Source organism: Cuculus canorus, chromosome 5 (genome assembly GCF_017976375.1).
Source record: "Cuculus canorus isolate bCucCan1 chromosome 5, bCucCan1.pri, whole genome shotgun sequence".
Taxonomy (NCBI): Eukaryota; Metazoa; Chordata; class Aves; order Cuculiformes; family Cuculidae; genus Cuculus; species Cuculus canorus.
Genome location: NC_071405.1, coordinates 3,818,674 through 3,833,524, shown reverse-complemented (window position 1 = coordinate 3,833,524; position 14,851 = coordinate 3,818,674). Strand labels below are relative to the sequence as shown.

Genomic DNA, 14,851 nt, shown 5'->3' with positions numbered 1-14,851 from the left:
ATGATGTGGAGCAAGGAGCCCAGATCACTTCTGAACCTCTCTCACCTGGTACTGGCACACGAGCTCTCCGTGCATTCTTGTGACTGGGAATCCTGCAGGCAGCCCTACAAAACAGCCCCTCTGTGCACCATGGGATGGCACAGAGAATGCATTTCCCAAACCAGTTGGCTCCAAGTGCCACCAGCCTCTTTCATCCCAGCTTCCCACAGATCCCAGTTTTCTTCGCCAGGCACTGTGAGCACTGCTTCACCCCTCCCAAGTCCCCCAAATCCCTACTCAAACTCTTCCATCCTCCTGCACCCTCAGCTCTGCCTACGTGGAACGCAGACGACTCTAGTCTCGTTGGTCTGACCAAACTGCAGGCAGATGTAGCACCAGACCCAGTTCTGCCACTCAACTGCTGTTTGCCCAGCTAAAATAGCAACTCCAAACAGGAGGCAACCGTCATGCACTGAATTTCTGATGTTCTGGACGATGACAATTCATCAGATGAAATAACGGGTTGGGGCATTGAAAGGGCATGGTGAGTTAATGAAAATTAATTCCTACGTATCAGAGCAACAACAGTCTGAGTGGCTTCAAAATGCAGAACCATAGAATAGTTTGGGTTGGAAGAGACCTTAAAGATCATCCAGTTCCAACCCTCCTGTGATGGGCACCTCCCACTAGATCAGGCCGCCCTAGGCCCCATCAAACCTGCCCTTGAACACCAAAAATGAGAGAGACAATTCAACTGTCCATGAAAATTAAAACTAATTCTGGAGTCTACATCCCATCAAGGCAGTAAGAAATGAAAGGTGACTACAGCAATGTCAGCTGTCACCATATACAGCAGGTTCTCGCCATGCATTTGTGTTAAACTTTGTGGTGTTCCCCTGTATTTATACGTCTCGCGTAGCTGTGCTTCTCAGTACAGCTCATACACAGACCCAGTCCCGCTGCCCTCACAAACAAAGCCCTGTCTGTAGGAAAAAATGAAATGCACATAATATGTGAGCATAGATAAAGGACCCCATTGTTGCCAAAGCAATGACACGTCTTAACACGACATTAATCCTTACTGGGAAAATCTGTAAGCAATTCCTTAATTCTTGATTGACAAGGTTCCATTCACTGAATTTAAAAAGAAAAATCATACAAATACTATTTCGGACTCCAAACCTCAAGAAAACAGGAAATCTGATTTTCACTTCCAAAGGGCTTTGATTTTTTCACATGGGAATTTCCACCTACAGATTTCTAAAATTCAAAACCAAACATTTTCAGGCTTTTTTGCCGGAGATAAACTTTCCCATAGTGGTTCTTTACAAGAGTAGACTGCAGCACTGCACAGCAGCTCACAGACACCAGATGGGCAGTGCCTCTTTCAGAAGGGCTCAGCCAGGAAAAACTGGTGTGATTTGAAATAAGAAAAGCTTTTATGGTAAAATCACTACAAGATAGTTTAGCTGGGAATAAACTAAGATACCTGGCTCTGCAAAGGGCATTGGGAAGGCCAAAGGGGTGGAACTAGATGATCTTTAAGGCCCCTTCCTATGCAAAGCATTCTATGATCATTCTATATGGAAATATTAATCACTACAACATCCAAAGGCAGATCATTCATAGAATGATAGAACCATTAAGGCTGGAAAAAAACACATATGTTGAAGGACTCCTCAAAATCAATGACAAGACATGCAAGCACCAAGGAACTGCAAATGAAACATCCAACACTATTTCTCTGCATACTTATCAATGCCTTCAAAGGGGAACGTGAAAAATTTGCTATATTGTTAACACAAGCACCACCCAAAACTCCCAGTAACCTTCTGCAGGACTGTAATTCCAGAATGACCTCAGCCTGGTCATTCAAATATAAGGACCTCCATAAAAGAAAGAATGCTCAAGATCTACTAGACTGAAAACTACTCTAATACAGCCTCAACAAGAACGGAAAACGAAATAGGATCTGTAAAACTGATACTCCCTCTAAGGCAGAATTAGGAGTGCTGGCCAGAGAGCTAATAGCCACTTTGCATTTGGACACTGACTCTTCTTGTCCCATCAACAGATTTCAGTCTGAAGTGAGGTTTCAAATACAATTAATAGATAACAAACGTAAAGGAAAATGGGAACAAAATGTTTATCCACAAATATCAATTTTACAGCATTCATCACATGCGCTGCAGTAGGAAATCCTATAACATCATGATGCGCTGAAAACAGGGAGAACAAACTGATGCTTACAACAATGTTCCCCACTACACAGAATGGAAAACCATCACAGATCACCTTCTTACACTTCAGAAAAAGAGACTCCAACTGCCCAGACGAACATACTATAAAATAAGGATCTAAACACTCTTACCCTCTTTCCTGTCAACAGGTTTTGAAGCTTCCATATCGAAGCTGTCTTGCAGCTGTTGGTCTTTGAAGCGGTTGAGATGCTCCCCTTCTATCAGGTTACTTTCCCCCTCTTCCAGAGGTTGCCACGTGCCATCAATAGACCAATGTCCACGCATTGCAGGGATCTTTTCTGTTTCTGAAAAATCAAACGAGTTTAGGCTTTATTCATGCAGCAAATCACGAACTCCCAGCAGATAAGAGGGAAAGAGAATTCTCTTCAGTGTTCCGATGCAAAAGTCCCACTTCTGTTGCTGGAACCTGTAACAAGGGAAACAAAAACGCCTTGAGAAACACCACCATCTCCTGCCAACTACCTCCCTGGGAATATGCTGAGCACTTGCCACTCCTGCTTTGCCGTTTGGCACGAGTCCCGCTATACAAAAGGCAAGGGACAGCAGTTTTACCATGTACCTGGCAGCTGTGGGTCCTGCAGACTGAACCTCCAGCTGAAAGTTGGACTGAGGGACAAAAGCTGCTTGTCCATCCTTGACCTGAAGTGGTGGGCACCTGCTAACAGCTCGAGGAGCTCACAGCGAGGGATATGCAGGCTCCAGTCGCAAAGTATGAAAGGAAAATCAACACTGAAGTAGTGTCTTTGACCCTCTATCAAGCAGCTCTTCATCTGAATATCATTGCCTTCATTGTGGTTAAATACTGTTAGGAAAATATCTAGCCTGAGAACCCTTAAGCATCTGCCATGATCTGAGTTCATGGTCTTGCTTTATGGCCTTCCCACTACTGAAATCACTTAAGGATGGTGTTCCTTTGATGGACTGCTTTAGGTAGATCCTGAATTCGCTGTCTGCCTGTGTGTGCTCAAAAAGCAGTTTCTAAATCTTACGTTATTCTGTAAGTTTTAAGCTTATTAACTGTTAAAAAGGCGTTACAATACCCTTTTTTGTATTCTTTTCAAAGTGGTTTCAACTGAAATACTGCTTCAAAGAACAACTGTTACAAAAAAGGTCTTCCTCAGAAATATTTACAGAATTATTTTACAGTAGTAATGTCTTTTAAGTGTAAACCCTGGGTAGATGTAGTACAAAGAAGGTCAGCATTTCTGCACAGTTATAAACCCTTCTCACTGTGATCAAATAAACACCCCAGATATTGCAATATTTTAAGGGCTGTCCAGACAAACATAATATAAAAATAAGGATCTAAACAATCTTACCCTCTTTCCTGTCAACAGGTTTTGAAACATCCATATCGAAGCTGTCTTGCAGCTGCTGGTCTTTGAAGCGGTTGAGGTGCTCCTGTTCTATCAGGTTACTTTCGTCCTCTTCCAGAGGTTGCCACGTGCCATCAATAAACCACTGTCCACGCATCACAGGGATCATTTCTGTTTCTGGAAAATCAAATGAGTTCAGGGTTTATTTATGCAGCAAATCACAAACTCCCAGTAGATAAGAGGGAAAGAGAATGCTTTTTGGTGTTCTGATGCAAAAGTCCTACTCCTGCTGCTGGGACCAGTAACAAGTGAAACAGAAATGCCTTGAGAAGCATCACTGCCTTTTCCCACGGGACTGAAATGAGCTGTGAAAGTAGAGTTAATCCACAAACACCTGGGCTAATGAGTGCAAGCTTTCAGAAGGAGTGTGAGAATGTGGGAGATGGATGGAAGCGGGCAGACTCTGCAGACTTCATTCTGGGTTAAGTTCAAACCTACCAACATTAATGCGATTCATTACTCTCTACCCAGATGCCTTATATTTTCAAAAAAACAGGAACTTTGTGAGACTCACGTTCCTATTTTACATCTAACCAATAAAACCACTGCTTTCAAACTTATCAAGAGAATGCATAATGAGGAGAGACAAACCCACCGATATTTACCCTTAGAGCAGAGAGCCTTTCTCTTTGGGAACTGCACTTACAATAACCCAAAACACACATCAATTAGCAGAAAAGGTGATTTTAAGGATGAAAGAGGCTTTTTTGCATGAAAGCCAGTCTTTCACTGAGGGTTGTTTTCAGTCTAGATTCAGTTTCGGCACTCCAAATGAGGAAGCCGGGTGCCCAGCATTTCCTGTCCACGGGACAACAGAGATGTCTCTAGGCAAAATGTAATCTGCTTATTCTTCATCCAGCTGTGCTTGATGCCCACGCTAACTTCTAGGGCTGTAGGGAGCACAAATTCTCCTCTTATATCCATCCCCGCAAGCAAGCTGAGACAATATTATCCATTGTATCTCAGCTCAGAATTTCACCTCCTCCATCCAGAAAATCAAGAAGGAGAAACACCGTTTGTGTCTGTGCTCTGCAAGCCTGCAAGACCCCAACCTTCAGCATCACGGGACCACCAAAGATACAGAGAGACCCCTTTGCTGAGAGAGATCTTTGCTGAGACCCCAGAGCACTTGGATGACTGACCTCTTGTGTAGACTAATGTGCGCTGCTCTACACTGCACACGTAGAGAGAGACTTGGCCAAATGTGAACGTCTTGTGTGCGTCCATACAAGTGCACAGATCTCTATCAGCTCTGTGGCCTCCTCTGGACCTGTTCCAACAGTTTCATATCGTTCTTATGCTGGGGAATTCAAAACTGGACACAGGACTCCAGGTGCGGATCCACAAGAAAGGAGGAGAGGGGGAGAATCCCCTCCCTTGTCCTACTGGCCATGCTTTTTATTTTTATGCAGTCCAGAATATCGTTGGCCTTCTGGGCTGCTAACATACGCGGAGCTTTGTTTTCAGTCTTGGGCTTTAAAATCCAAGTATGGTGATTCTGCTTCGCAGAGTTCAGTGGAATTTTAGGGGCGACCCCTCCACTCGTTTTAAACCACCACATGCTGTGTGTGCAACCGCAGCACTGTGACCTACAGGCTTGTTGTATTCCACATCGCCAGTCAGATGGCAGGTTGGATCACCGTGCTGCTGGGAAAGCTCAGGAGGAAACGGCCTGGCTGAGAAGGCAAGTAAACAACATCTTCTGTCACAGCCACGTTTGTTTCTAAGAAACCTGAACAGCATCTTTCAGAAATGAAACAATCAAATTCGTGACCACAGCCAACACTGGGTAAAGCAAGGAAAACCAACTCCCCATTAACATCTGTGTTTCAAAGCCGAGCACCAACAGCTATAATATTACACGAATGATGCTGGATGTCAGTCCAGGTCAAAGCCTAACTCCAGTCACTCTGGTGATGAAGGTGACCTACTGATGCTCAGTCCCAATAGCAAGTGGCCTTTCAGCTATAAAGAGAGCTCTGTGTTAACTGTAAGTACACCAAACACCCTGGACTGGAGGGAAGAACGAGGTGACTGCAACACAAGAAGATATTTGACTGGGAAAGAATAAAGGCATGCCGTCACAAACACAATTCCTCTGTTAAATCCAGGATTAAAACACATGACAAACATGTGAGTACATCCTAAAATGGAAGCATGTGCTCAAACCTCACTGAAAACCATGGGACCTTCCCACAATCACCCGCTTGACTGAAAGTGCGCGTGCTCTCCTGGCAGGCGCTCAGCAATCGCGTTCACTAGTGAGCTCTGTGTCACCCAGGAATGATCCTGTATGTACAATTTGAGCAACCAGGTTCCTATACCAGAATGTATTTCAGAAAAAGAGCAGCAAAGCTTCTCCTGTGCACGCCTCAGACCTACCGCTAAAGTAGAAGATAGAGATATTCAAGGGCACACCAGCCCTTGCTCTCAACTCCTCTGACATTCCCCTCTGCAGGGAATTTTTTTTCTGCACTCTTTTCCTGGCCTCATTTAATTTTTATGCCTACTTCACCCCATCTCCTGATTTCCCTACGCATTCGTTTTCAGATTTCACTTTTCCCTGTGGCTTCAGTTACTTGCAACCCACTCAAACATCCCACCACACTAGTGACCTTTCTCTCTACTGAAAGAGGGGAAGGTACCAGACCATGAACATAAACAGAACACACATCCAAACAAATGAAATTTATGATTTAACACAGGCAGCACTGTAAATCTAAAAATCGTTTCCTCTATTTGCTGGCTAAAACTGAGCTAAAAGCCTTTTGGAATGATGGTATGGTAAGAGCAGAGCAAAAAAAGTAAAACCCAGGAAAGATTTCGAGTAGAAAAACTAATGTTTTACCTTGCCATGTAACCTACTAATATTTTATTTGCAAAAGAATAACATACATACCTGGAGAGAAAAGCAACAAAATAGGATTCAGGAATTCAGCCTTTGAGCAAAAGGTCCGTGACATAAAGGAAATTGTATCAACCAAGTTCAAAGACTGGCAAGCACACCAAAAGCAGCGTTCTAAGCGTGCTGTAAAGCAAGTGAAAATGTGTTGTGTTCTGCTGCCAAGAACAGACTCAAACAAAAGCAAGCCACAACCATACTGATAAACTCTCAGTTCCAAACCCTTAATTTTCATCTTGCTTCATGAATCTATCTTAATACTGTTTCTGTTTCAGAGAACGAAGCCCTCAAACTAAACACACAGCCTCAGAAAAAATATCAGGCATTGGTTAAAGCACCCAAGCAAGAGCTGTAGGAGGGCCTCAAGATGGGTTTAAGGTTGATACTAGGTAAAGTGTCAACGCGCAAATTTATGCTGCCAGCTGTAGGAAAGGTACAAGCACCCAATGTTCCTGCACAAAGCAGACAGCAGCTCTGAAATGTTGATTTTTAGTCTTCAGAGTGCAGCCGAAAAAGCCACCAGTGGCTGAGATACAAAAGGCTTTGTGTCTTTGGGCTGACCTCTACATCAAAACAAGCACATGGTAAAAAAGAAAAAAAGCCTTTTATAATCATCTGACACCAAGCATCACCTGCTACACTCCAAGGTTTTTCAGGAATCTGAAGTTCAGAGGGCAGACAACACTTCCCTGGCATCCACCTCTCACTCTGCAAGAGCTGAGCCTGCAGAGGCTATAATGACTGCCTCTTTTCCCAGTTTCCAAAGTATTCCACAGAGGACTTCTGAAAGAAAATACAGGGCCTTGGATATTTCTTTCAGTCCAAGTTTAAAGGCAGCCGAAATAGTTTTTAAAAGCTGCCCAATTCCAGCCTGAGCATCCAGATTCTAAAATTAAGATCCAGCAGCCCATTCTGTATTCACAGGTATTTCCACGCTAAGGTTACTGAAATATCTGTTCTACGAGTACCGATCTTACAGCTTCACTCACGGATGGTCATATAACCCCTCCAGGGATGGGGCAACCACGACCTCTCTGGGCAACTTGGGCAGCACCTCCCCACCCTCACAGCAAAACATTTCTTCCTAAGATCTCATCTCAGCCTCCTCCCTTTCAGATGAAAACCGTTCCCCTCGTTGTATCCCTGCTCTCCCTGATCAAGAGCCCCTCCCCAGCTTTCCTGGAGTCCCTTTCGGCACTGGAAGCTGCTCTAAGGTCTCCCTGGAGCCTTCTCTTCTCCAGGCTGAACAACGCCAACACTCTCAGCCTGTACTCATACAGGAGGTGCTCCAGCCCTCAGATGATCTTTGTGGCCTCCTCTGGACTTGCTCTAACAGATCCATGTCCTTCCCATGCCAAGGACTCCAGAACTGAAAGCAGAACAATATTTTATTTTTTTATATACAACAAGACGTATTTTACTTAATAGATTTCTGCAACTACTACGTACAAAACCATGTATGTTAAAAAAAACAAATTAAAAAAACCACCCTTGCCAAAACTGTGTCCGGGAGTAGAGTGCTTTATTCTCCCCTAAATTAAAATTCTCCACAGACTCCCCGAATGGCTGCAGAAGCTGTTGCTTTTCTCCCCATACCACTAGATTTTACAACGGTCCTACTTCAATTTTACAAACTACCGTTGCAAGACAGACGTCAGCTGAGGTGCTGAGTGTCGCTGGCACACAGTCAGAATTCAAACTGGAGAGCGTGCTGGGATGAAGACAACTACCTGGAGAGCGAAAGGGAACTCATTTAGAAGAAAACGGTGCAAAATCAAATATGGGCAACTTAACAATGGAACCATTGAAAAGCAATGGAAAAGCGAGTACCAGACAAGGCAACATTTGCATGGGACAAACTCACAAACTAGGGAACAGGAGGTACCCAGAAGTTCACAGGCTGTGGATTTATTTAACAGACTTACCAAGGACTTTGAAAACTAGATTGAGTATCTCTCTAGAAAAATGGTTGTAACGCAGCCCTCTTCCAAGTGGAAGAGCAGAAAGGTCTGGGTAATTTAAGAAGACTCAAATGCAGACCCTTGTAGAAAATTTCACTTGTCGTTACGTCCTCAGAAGACAAGAAGCAGCCCTACTCCAAGTTACTGACTGCTTTGGAAGCGTACACTAATAATTTTAGTCCTCTTGCGCCATCTCTGCTAGTTCTACAACACTAATTAAATAAATCCCAGAGGTCACAAGGTGAGGATAAAATTCTCAGTAATTAATCTGCTCAAATTTTAAGTCAGCCTGACGATATTCCTGGTGTTACGAACGAATCCTGTGATGAGCTTATCACGACTGAATATGTGGAGTGAAAAAATATTTCATCACATGCCAAGCTATAACCAACATTTCCCTGTCATTAAGACGCCACAATAGCTGAAGAGCTGTCAGCGCATTCGGTATTGTAGACGCGAGACAGAATCCTTCCCTGAAGTATGGTTCATACATGAACAACCGCAACAAAACAGGCAAGAGCTACACATAAAAGCTTGACCTTTGCTCTGAACTGAAAATGTGAATCAGCAAAACCAGGCAGTGTTTTCTGTTACTCTTTAATGTGCACCTCAGCGTATTTTAAGTCAGTTGTACTCATCATACTTGACGCTTGTGTGATCAGAGAGTGAGACTCTCCTCCCTTACTCACGGGCTTCGCTAGCGTGAGATCTAGTTTACTACACCACCGGCTCCATCCCACACTCCAGTGGGCCAACATAGCAGCTACTGTTTGGATCCGAAATTACACGCACGCTATCAAGTGGGAATAATCTGGGATTAACAACTACACCAAGGCCTTCAAAAGCAAAGATGAGACAGAATCCCTGGGATCTGACCTTGCTGTTCTCTCAGGTTTGGATGCAGCAGCCAGGACAAGTGAACAGGAGAGAAGCAAGAGTGCTCACCTACACACGGAATAGAGGCAAGGAAGTGTGCAAGTGAAGAAGTCAGACCAGAAGACACTGACAGACCCTTGAAACATCAAAAGTTTATCTTAGTCCTACAAAGAGCTGACTTGCTAATAAGAAAAGACTTGAGCGCTCTCCTTAATCAGCTTTATGAGGACTAGAAAACATCACTGCCATTAGTCTTCTCAGGACCATGAGTTTATTTCCTCACTGCTTAGCACCGTTTCTGGTGCTAATCGTCGGAATCTCTCCTTCCAAACACCATAAATCGACTCTGCACAGAATATGCTATCATTTGAAACATCTGTTCCTCAGGCTTAATGAGACTGACTCGGCTTCCAAACTGGACAAGGCACAGGGTCAAGAAATAAGACCTTTCAACTGCTGAGGAAAGCAGCCTCGTGCTCCCAATACTAGGAGCAACTTTGCCTCACCTGACAGCTCTGCTCTTTCCTGTCTCTGTGGCACGGTTACAAAACGGATGGCAGCAAGTTTCCTCATCCCTTCAATGAGCCGCATCATCTCTTTCCAGTAACCATGGGGCAGACGCATCAAGTGCCAGCAGCAGGGCCTTCAGACTGCTAACACGGAGAACCATCTCCACTTTCTGCTCCAGGAGCTGTGCCCAGTCCCCTCCAACTCAAAACATGTGTGAACAGAGACCTTTGCTTGCCCCTTGAGCTCAGTGTCTGTCTGCTAGGACAACGATCTGAAAGACAAATTATCGCACCACACGTGAATTGTACCACCTACTATTGTCACTCATGGATCCCCTTCCATAAAGAAGGGGGAAAGCAACCTAAAGCCCTGGTTTTCGTATCTGAAACGGCTCTGCTGCTCCTGTGCGACTCCCTGACCTCAGTCTCAAAAACAAACAGAGAAAACAAGAGAAGCCTTCCTGCCCCTCTCCCAAGTCCCTGCCAGGACAGTGTCCTGCTTGGCTGCTCTGCATCTCACTCTACTCCATAAGATTTTCCTTGTTCTTGAAAGAACGCAATTGGAGAACAAGTCCTCAGGCACAGAGGGTGAGCAGTGGCATGGCTTGTCTGCTCCAGGACAGCAGATGCCCACTTGTCCAGCGAGACCCTGGAAGACATTCCCTCCAAAGGAAGGGGCTGAAGAGTTGAGTTGCCTGCTCTTCTTTCATCTCTGCTGCCCAAGGTGCCCTTTCCTCCAACAAAGCACAGATGAATGCGAAGGGAAGGGTGGAAGGAGTGTATCACCACCTCATTTTGAAGTTGAGGGAGGCAAATACCTCTGTATTGGAAGGGTAAAGAGCCTGTGCATATTGGAGACGGCTGTTGCACTCCATCCAGTAGAAAGGAGGGGAAGTCACATTTCACACCTTCCAGCGGAGAGGTGATGGGGAAAGGAAGATGAAGCACAATATCATCGCTTTCCTAGTGGAGAGGACAAGGGTAGCAGAGAGGAAGCCAGGTATCTGTGTTCTCATCCATCATCCCTCAAAGAAGAGGGATCAGAAGTATGAGTGAGGTGGGAAGGCGGCAGACAAACAATTGTTCCCACACTGCTCCTTCTGAAGGGGGGGGAATGTTGAAGGCAAATCTCCAACCTCACCCTTTGTTTAGGAAAGGGGAAGTGTAAGCAAGAAGGGTTTTGGGCACCTTCCCTCCCACTTTCTTCTGCATGTGTCAAGAAATGACAAGATGCCCAGACCTCTCCTTGCCATGTCTCTGTATACCAGGGTGTAGACGCTCACCCTTTCCTTCAGGTACATGAACACAGGTGGGCTAGAGGAAAAAAACACCCAGTTGCCTTTGCAGCTGGAAGTGGGAGGAAGAGATGCCCACTACACCTTCCTCCACCACCCTTATTTGGGGGGTGAGGGTTACTCAGTGCCTTCCATCCTCTGGGTGCGTTACGGGTCCAGAGTCCCCTCTCTTAAGACACACTGAGTGATGCCCACACCACTTCCCTTAAAGGTGTGCCTGGGAGGATGGGATGCCCACCAGCTGCCATTTCATGCCCACGTTCAAGACTGCAAAGAGGAATTCCCAGCTGTTTCCCCCTCAGGTGTGTTTGAGAGATAGGTGCCTAAGGTCAGCCTATGGAATGTCTTGTCCTGGAGCCCTCATCCCCAGGCGCATCCAGGCAGCAAGCAGTGGGTGCCCTAGCGTGGTGGGGAGTGCTTGGACCCCCATTTACCAATTGGGGTGCCCTGGAGAAGGCAGCTGGTGCTGCCACGTGAGCCCACAGCAGGGTGGGCTCTGTACGCACACAGGGTCCCTCGCTGGGGAAAGCAAAAGGCAGCTCTGTCACTCCTGGGTGCACCCCGGGGTCTCAGTGGGAGGACCTCCAGACCTCCCCGGTCTCTGCGGGAACGGGCAGGGGAAGGGGAGCCACCCCAGTGGGAAGACAAAGAAGGAGGGTCCCCCCAGTGTCCCACAGGCAGGGGAGGGGAGGAAGGGGGACGGAGGGGCAAAGAAGGGAGGAAGGCGGACGGAGGGGCAAAGAAGGGAGGAAGGGGGACGGAGGGGCAAAGAGGGGAGGAAGGCGGACGGAGGGGCAAAGAGGGGAGGAAGGCGGACGGAGGGGCAAAGAAGGGAGGAAGGCGGACGGAGGGGCAAAGAAGGGAGGAAGGCGGACGGAGGGGCAAAGAAGGGAGGAAGGCGGACGGAGGGGCAAAGAAGGGAGGAAGGCGGACGGAGGGGCAAAGAAGGGAGGAAGGCGGACGGAGGGGCAAAGAGGGGAGGAAGGGGGACGGAGGGGCAAAGAGGGGAGGAAGGGGGACGGAGGGGCAAAGAGGGGAGGAAGGCGGACGGAGGGGCAAAGAAGGGAGGAAGGCGGACGGAGGGGCAAAGAAGGGAGGAAGGGGGACGGAGGGGCAAAGAAGGGAGGAAGGCGGACGGAGGGGCAAAGAAGGGAGGAAGGCGGACGGAGGGGCAAAGAAGGGAGGAAGGCGGACGGAGGGGCAAAGAAGGGAGGAAGGCGGACGGAGGGGCAAAGAAGGGAGGAAGGCGGACGGAGGGGCAAAGAGGGGAGGAAGGCGGACGGAGGGGCAAAGAGGGGAGGAAGGCGGACGGAGGGGCAAAGAGGGGAGGAAGGTGGACGGAGGGGCAAAGAGGGGAGGAAGGCGGACGGAGGGGCAAAGAGGGGAGGAAGGCGGACGGAGGGGCAAAGAGGGGAGGAAGGCGGACGGAGGGGCAAAGAGGGGAGGAAGGCGGACGGAGGGGCAAAGAGGGGAGGAAGGCGGACGGAGGGGCACAGAGGGGAGGAAGGGGGACGGAGGGGCACAGAGGGGAGGAAGGGGGACGGAGGGGCAAAGAGGGGAGGAAGGCGGACGGAGGGGCACAGAGGGGAGGAAGGCGGACGGAGGGGCAAAGAGGGGAGGAAGGCGGACGGAGGGGCAAAGAGGGGAGGAAGGCGGACGGAGGGGCAAAGAAGGGAGGAAGGCGGACGGAGGGGCAAAGAAGGGAGGAAGGCGGACGGAGGGGCAAAGAAGGGAGGAAGGCGGACGGAGGGGCAAAGAAGGGAGGAAGGCGGACGGAGGGGCAAAGAAGGGAGGAAGGGGGACGGAGGGGCAAAGAGGGGAGGAAGGGGGACGGAGGGGCAAAGAGGGGAGGAAGGGGGACGGAGGGGCAAAGAGGGGAGGAAGGCGGACGGAGGGGCAAAGAGGGGAGGAAGGCGGACGGAGGGGCAAAGAGGGGAGGAAGGCGGACGGAGGGGCAAAGAGGGGAGGAAGGCGGACGGAGGGGCAAAGAGGGGAGGAAGGCGGACGGAGGGGCACAGAGGGGAGGAAGGGGGACGGAGGGGCACAGAGGGGAGGAAGGGGGACGGAGGGGCAAAGAGGGGAGGAAGGCGGACGGAGGGGCACAGAGGGGAGGAAGGCGGATGGAGGGGCAAAGAGGGGAGGAAGGCGGACGGAGGGGCAAAGAAGAGAGGAAGGCGGACGGAGGGGCAAAGAGGGGAGGAAGGCGGACGGAGGGGCAAAGAGGGGAGGAAGGGGGACGGAGGGGCAAAGAAGGGAGGAAGGGGGACGGAGGGGCAAAGAAGGGAGGAAGGGGGACGGAGGGGCAAAGAGGGGAGGAAGGGGGACGGAGGGGCAAAGAGGGGAGGAAGGGGGACGGAGGGGCAAAGAGGGGAGGAAGGGGGACGGAGGGGCAGAGAGGGGAGGAAGGCGGACGGAGGGCCAAGGAGGGGAGGAAGGAGGATGGAGGGGCATGGGGAGGAGGGGGATGGAGGGCAGCCCCCCAGCGTCACCCACCGTTCCAGTAGACGGGGTAGCACTCGGCGTTGGCCACATCCACCTCGTAGAGCCCCCCCCGCACACACACCGGCTCCACGGCCGCCGCCTCTCTCCTGGCGGCTCGGAACGCCAGCTCGATGCGCAGCGAGTCGTATCCCACGAAAGGCTTCCATGTCTTTCCGTCCTCGCGGTAGAACCAGCGCACCTCCTCGGGCCCCAACTCCCGCACCACCTCGTAGCGGGGCCGGCAGCCTCCCGGCCGCCTGCGCTCCAGCCGGGCCGCCAGCGAGAACCCGCTGCAGCCGACCTCGTCGCTCGACGGCCCCGCTCCGCCCTCGCTGCCCGTGGCCGTGGAATAAGGCAGCGAAGCTCCCGATTCGGCGGAATGGAAGCTGCAGCCGGCGCCGGCTTCGTCGCTGAGGCTGGGATCCCTCTGCAGGGCGGCGGAGAAAGCCTCGGGGTCTCCCTCGGAGGAGGAGAGCGCGGAGCGTAACGGGCTGCGCGGGGGATGCTGCGCGATGCAGCTCTTCTCCGCTGCCGCCGCCGCTTCTCCGTCCTCCTCGCCGCAAGCCCCTCGCTCGTAGTGACCCGCGGCTTCTCCCGGCAGGTCCCAAGCGCCCTGCGGCAAAGCGGGTTCGGTATATTCCATAGCGCAGCCTCTCCCCGCCCCGCACAGCGGCAGCGACCGCCGGCAGCGGGCGGCGGCAACGGGCGGCGGCGTCACAGCAGCGCGACGGGGGGCGGGGCGGGGCGGGGGGAGTGGGGGGGGGGTCCCGACCTGGGGGGGAGCCCGGGGATGGTGGGGGGGGGGGTGGTACTGAGATAGGGGGAGCCCGTGGGGTCAGTGTGTGCTGATGTGGGGGAGCCCCTGGGGTCAGTGTGCTGAGATGGGGGGAGCCTGTGGGGTCAGAGTGTGCTGATATGGGGGAGCCCGTGGGATCAGTGTGTGCTGATATGGGGGGAGCCCGTGGGGTCAGTGGGGGAGCCCGTGGAGGTCAGTGTGTGCCGATATGGGGGGCACCCTTGGGGTCAGTGTGTGCTGATATGGGGGAGCCCATAGGGTCAGAGTGTGCTGATATGGAGGGAGCCCGTGGGGGTCAGACTGTGCTGAAATGGGGGGAACCCATAGGGTCAGTGTGTGCTGATATGGGGGAGCCCGTGGGGGTCAGAGTGTGCTGATATGGGGGAGCCCGTGGGGGTCAGAGTGTGCTGATATG

At 50.3% G+C, this 14,851-nt stretch overlaps 1 protein-coding gene across 6 annotated transcripts in view; it reads right to left on the bottom strand.

Annotated features, from left to right (window-relative positions):
* DDHD1 (DDHD domain containing 1) overlaps window positions 1-14,346 on the bottom strand; it is a 60,121-nt gene extending 45,775 nt beyond the window's left edge. For 2 of the 6 annotated variants that reach the window (XM_054066822.1, XM_054066823.1), the window contains exons 1-3: window positions 13,653-14,346; window positions 3,560-3,733; window positions 2,351-2,524 (exon numbers count right to left, since the gene is read on the bottom strand). In XM_054066822.1, coding sequence (XP_053922797.1) covers window positions 2,351-2,524; window positions 3,560-3,733; window positions 13,653-14,283 — 979 coding nt within the window. In that variant the 5' untranslated portion in view covers window positions 14,284-14,346. Of the gene's footprint in view, window positions 1-2,350; window positions 2,525-3,559; window positions 3,734-9,861; window positions 10,049-13,652 lie in introns of those variants that run through there. The other 4 variants (XM_054066819.1, XM_054066820.1, XM_054066824.1 and 1 more) reach the window with 3 other exon arrangements.
* Window positions 14,347-14,851: the final 505 nt, after the last annotated feature.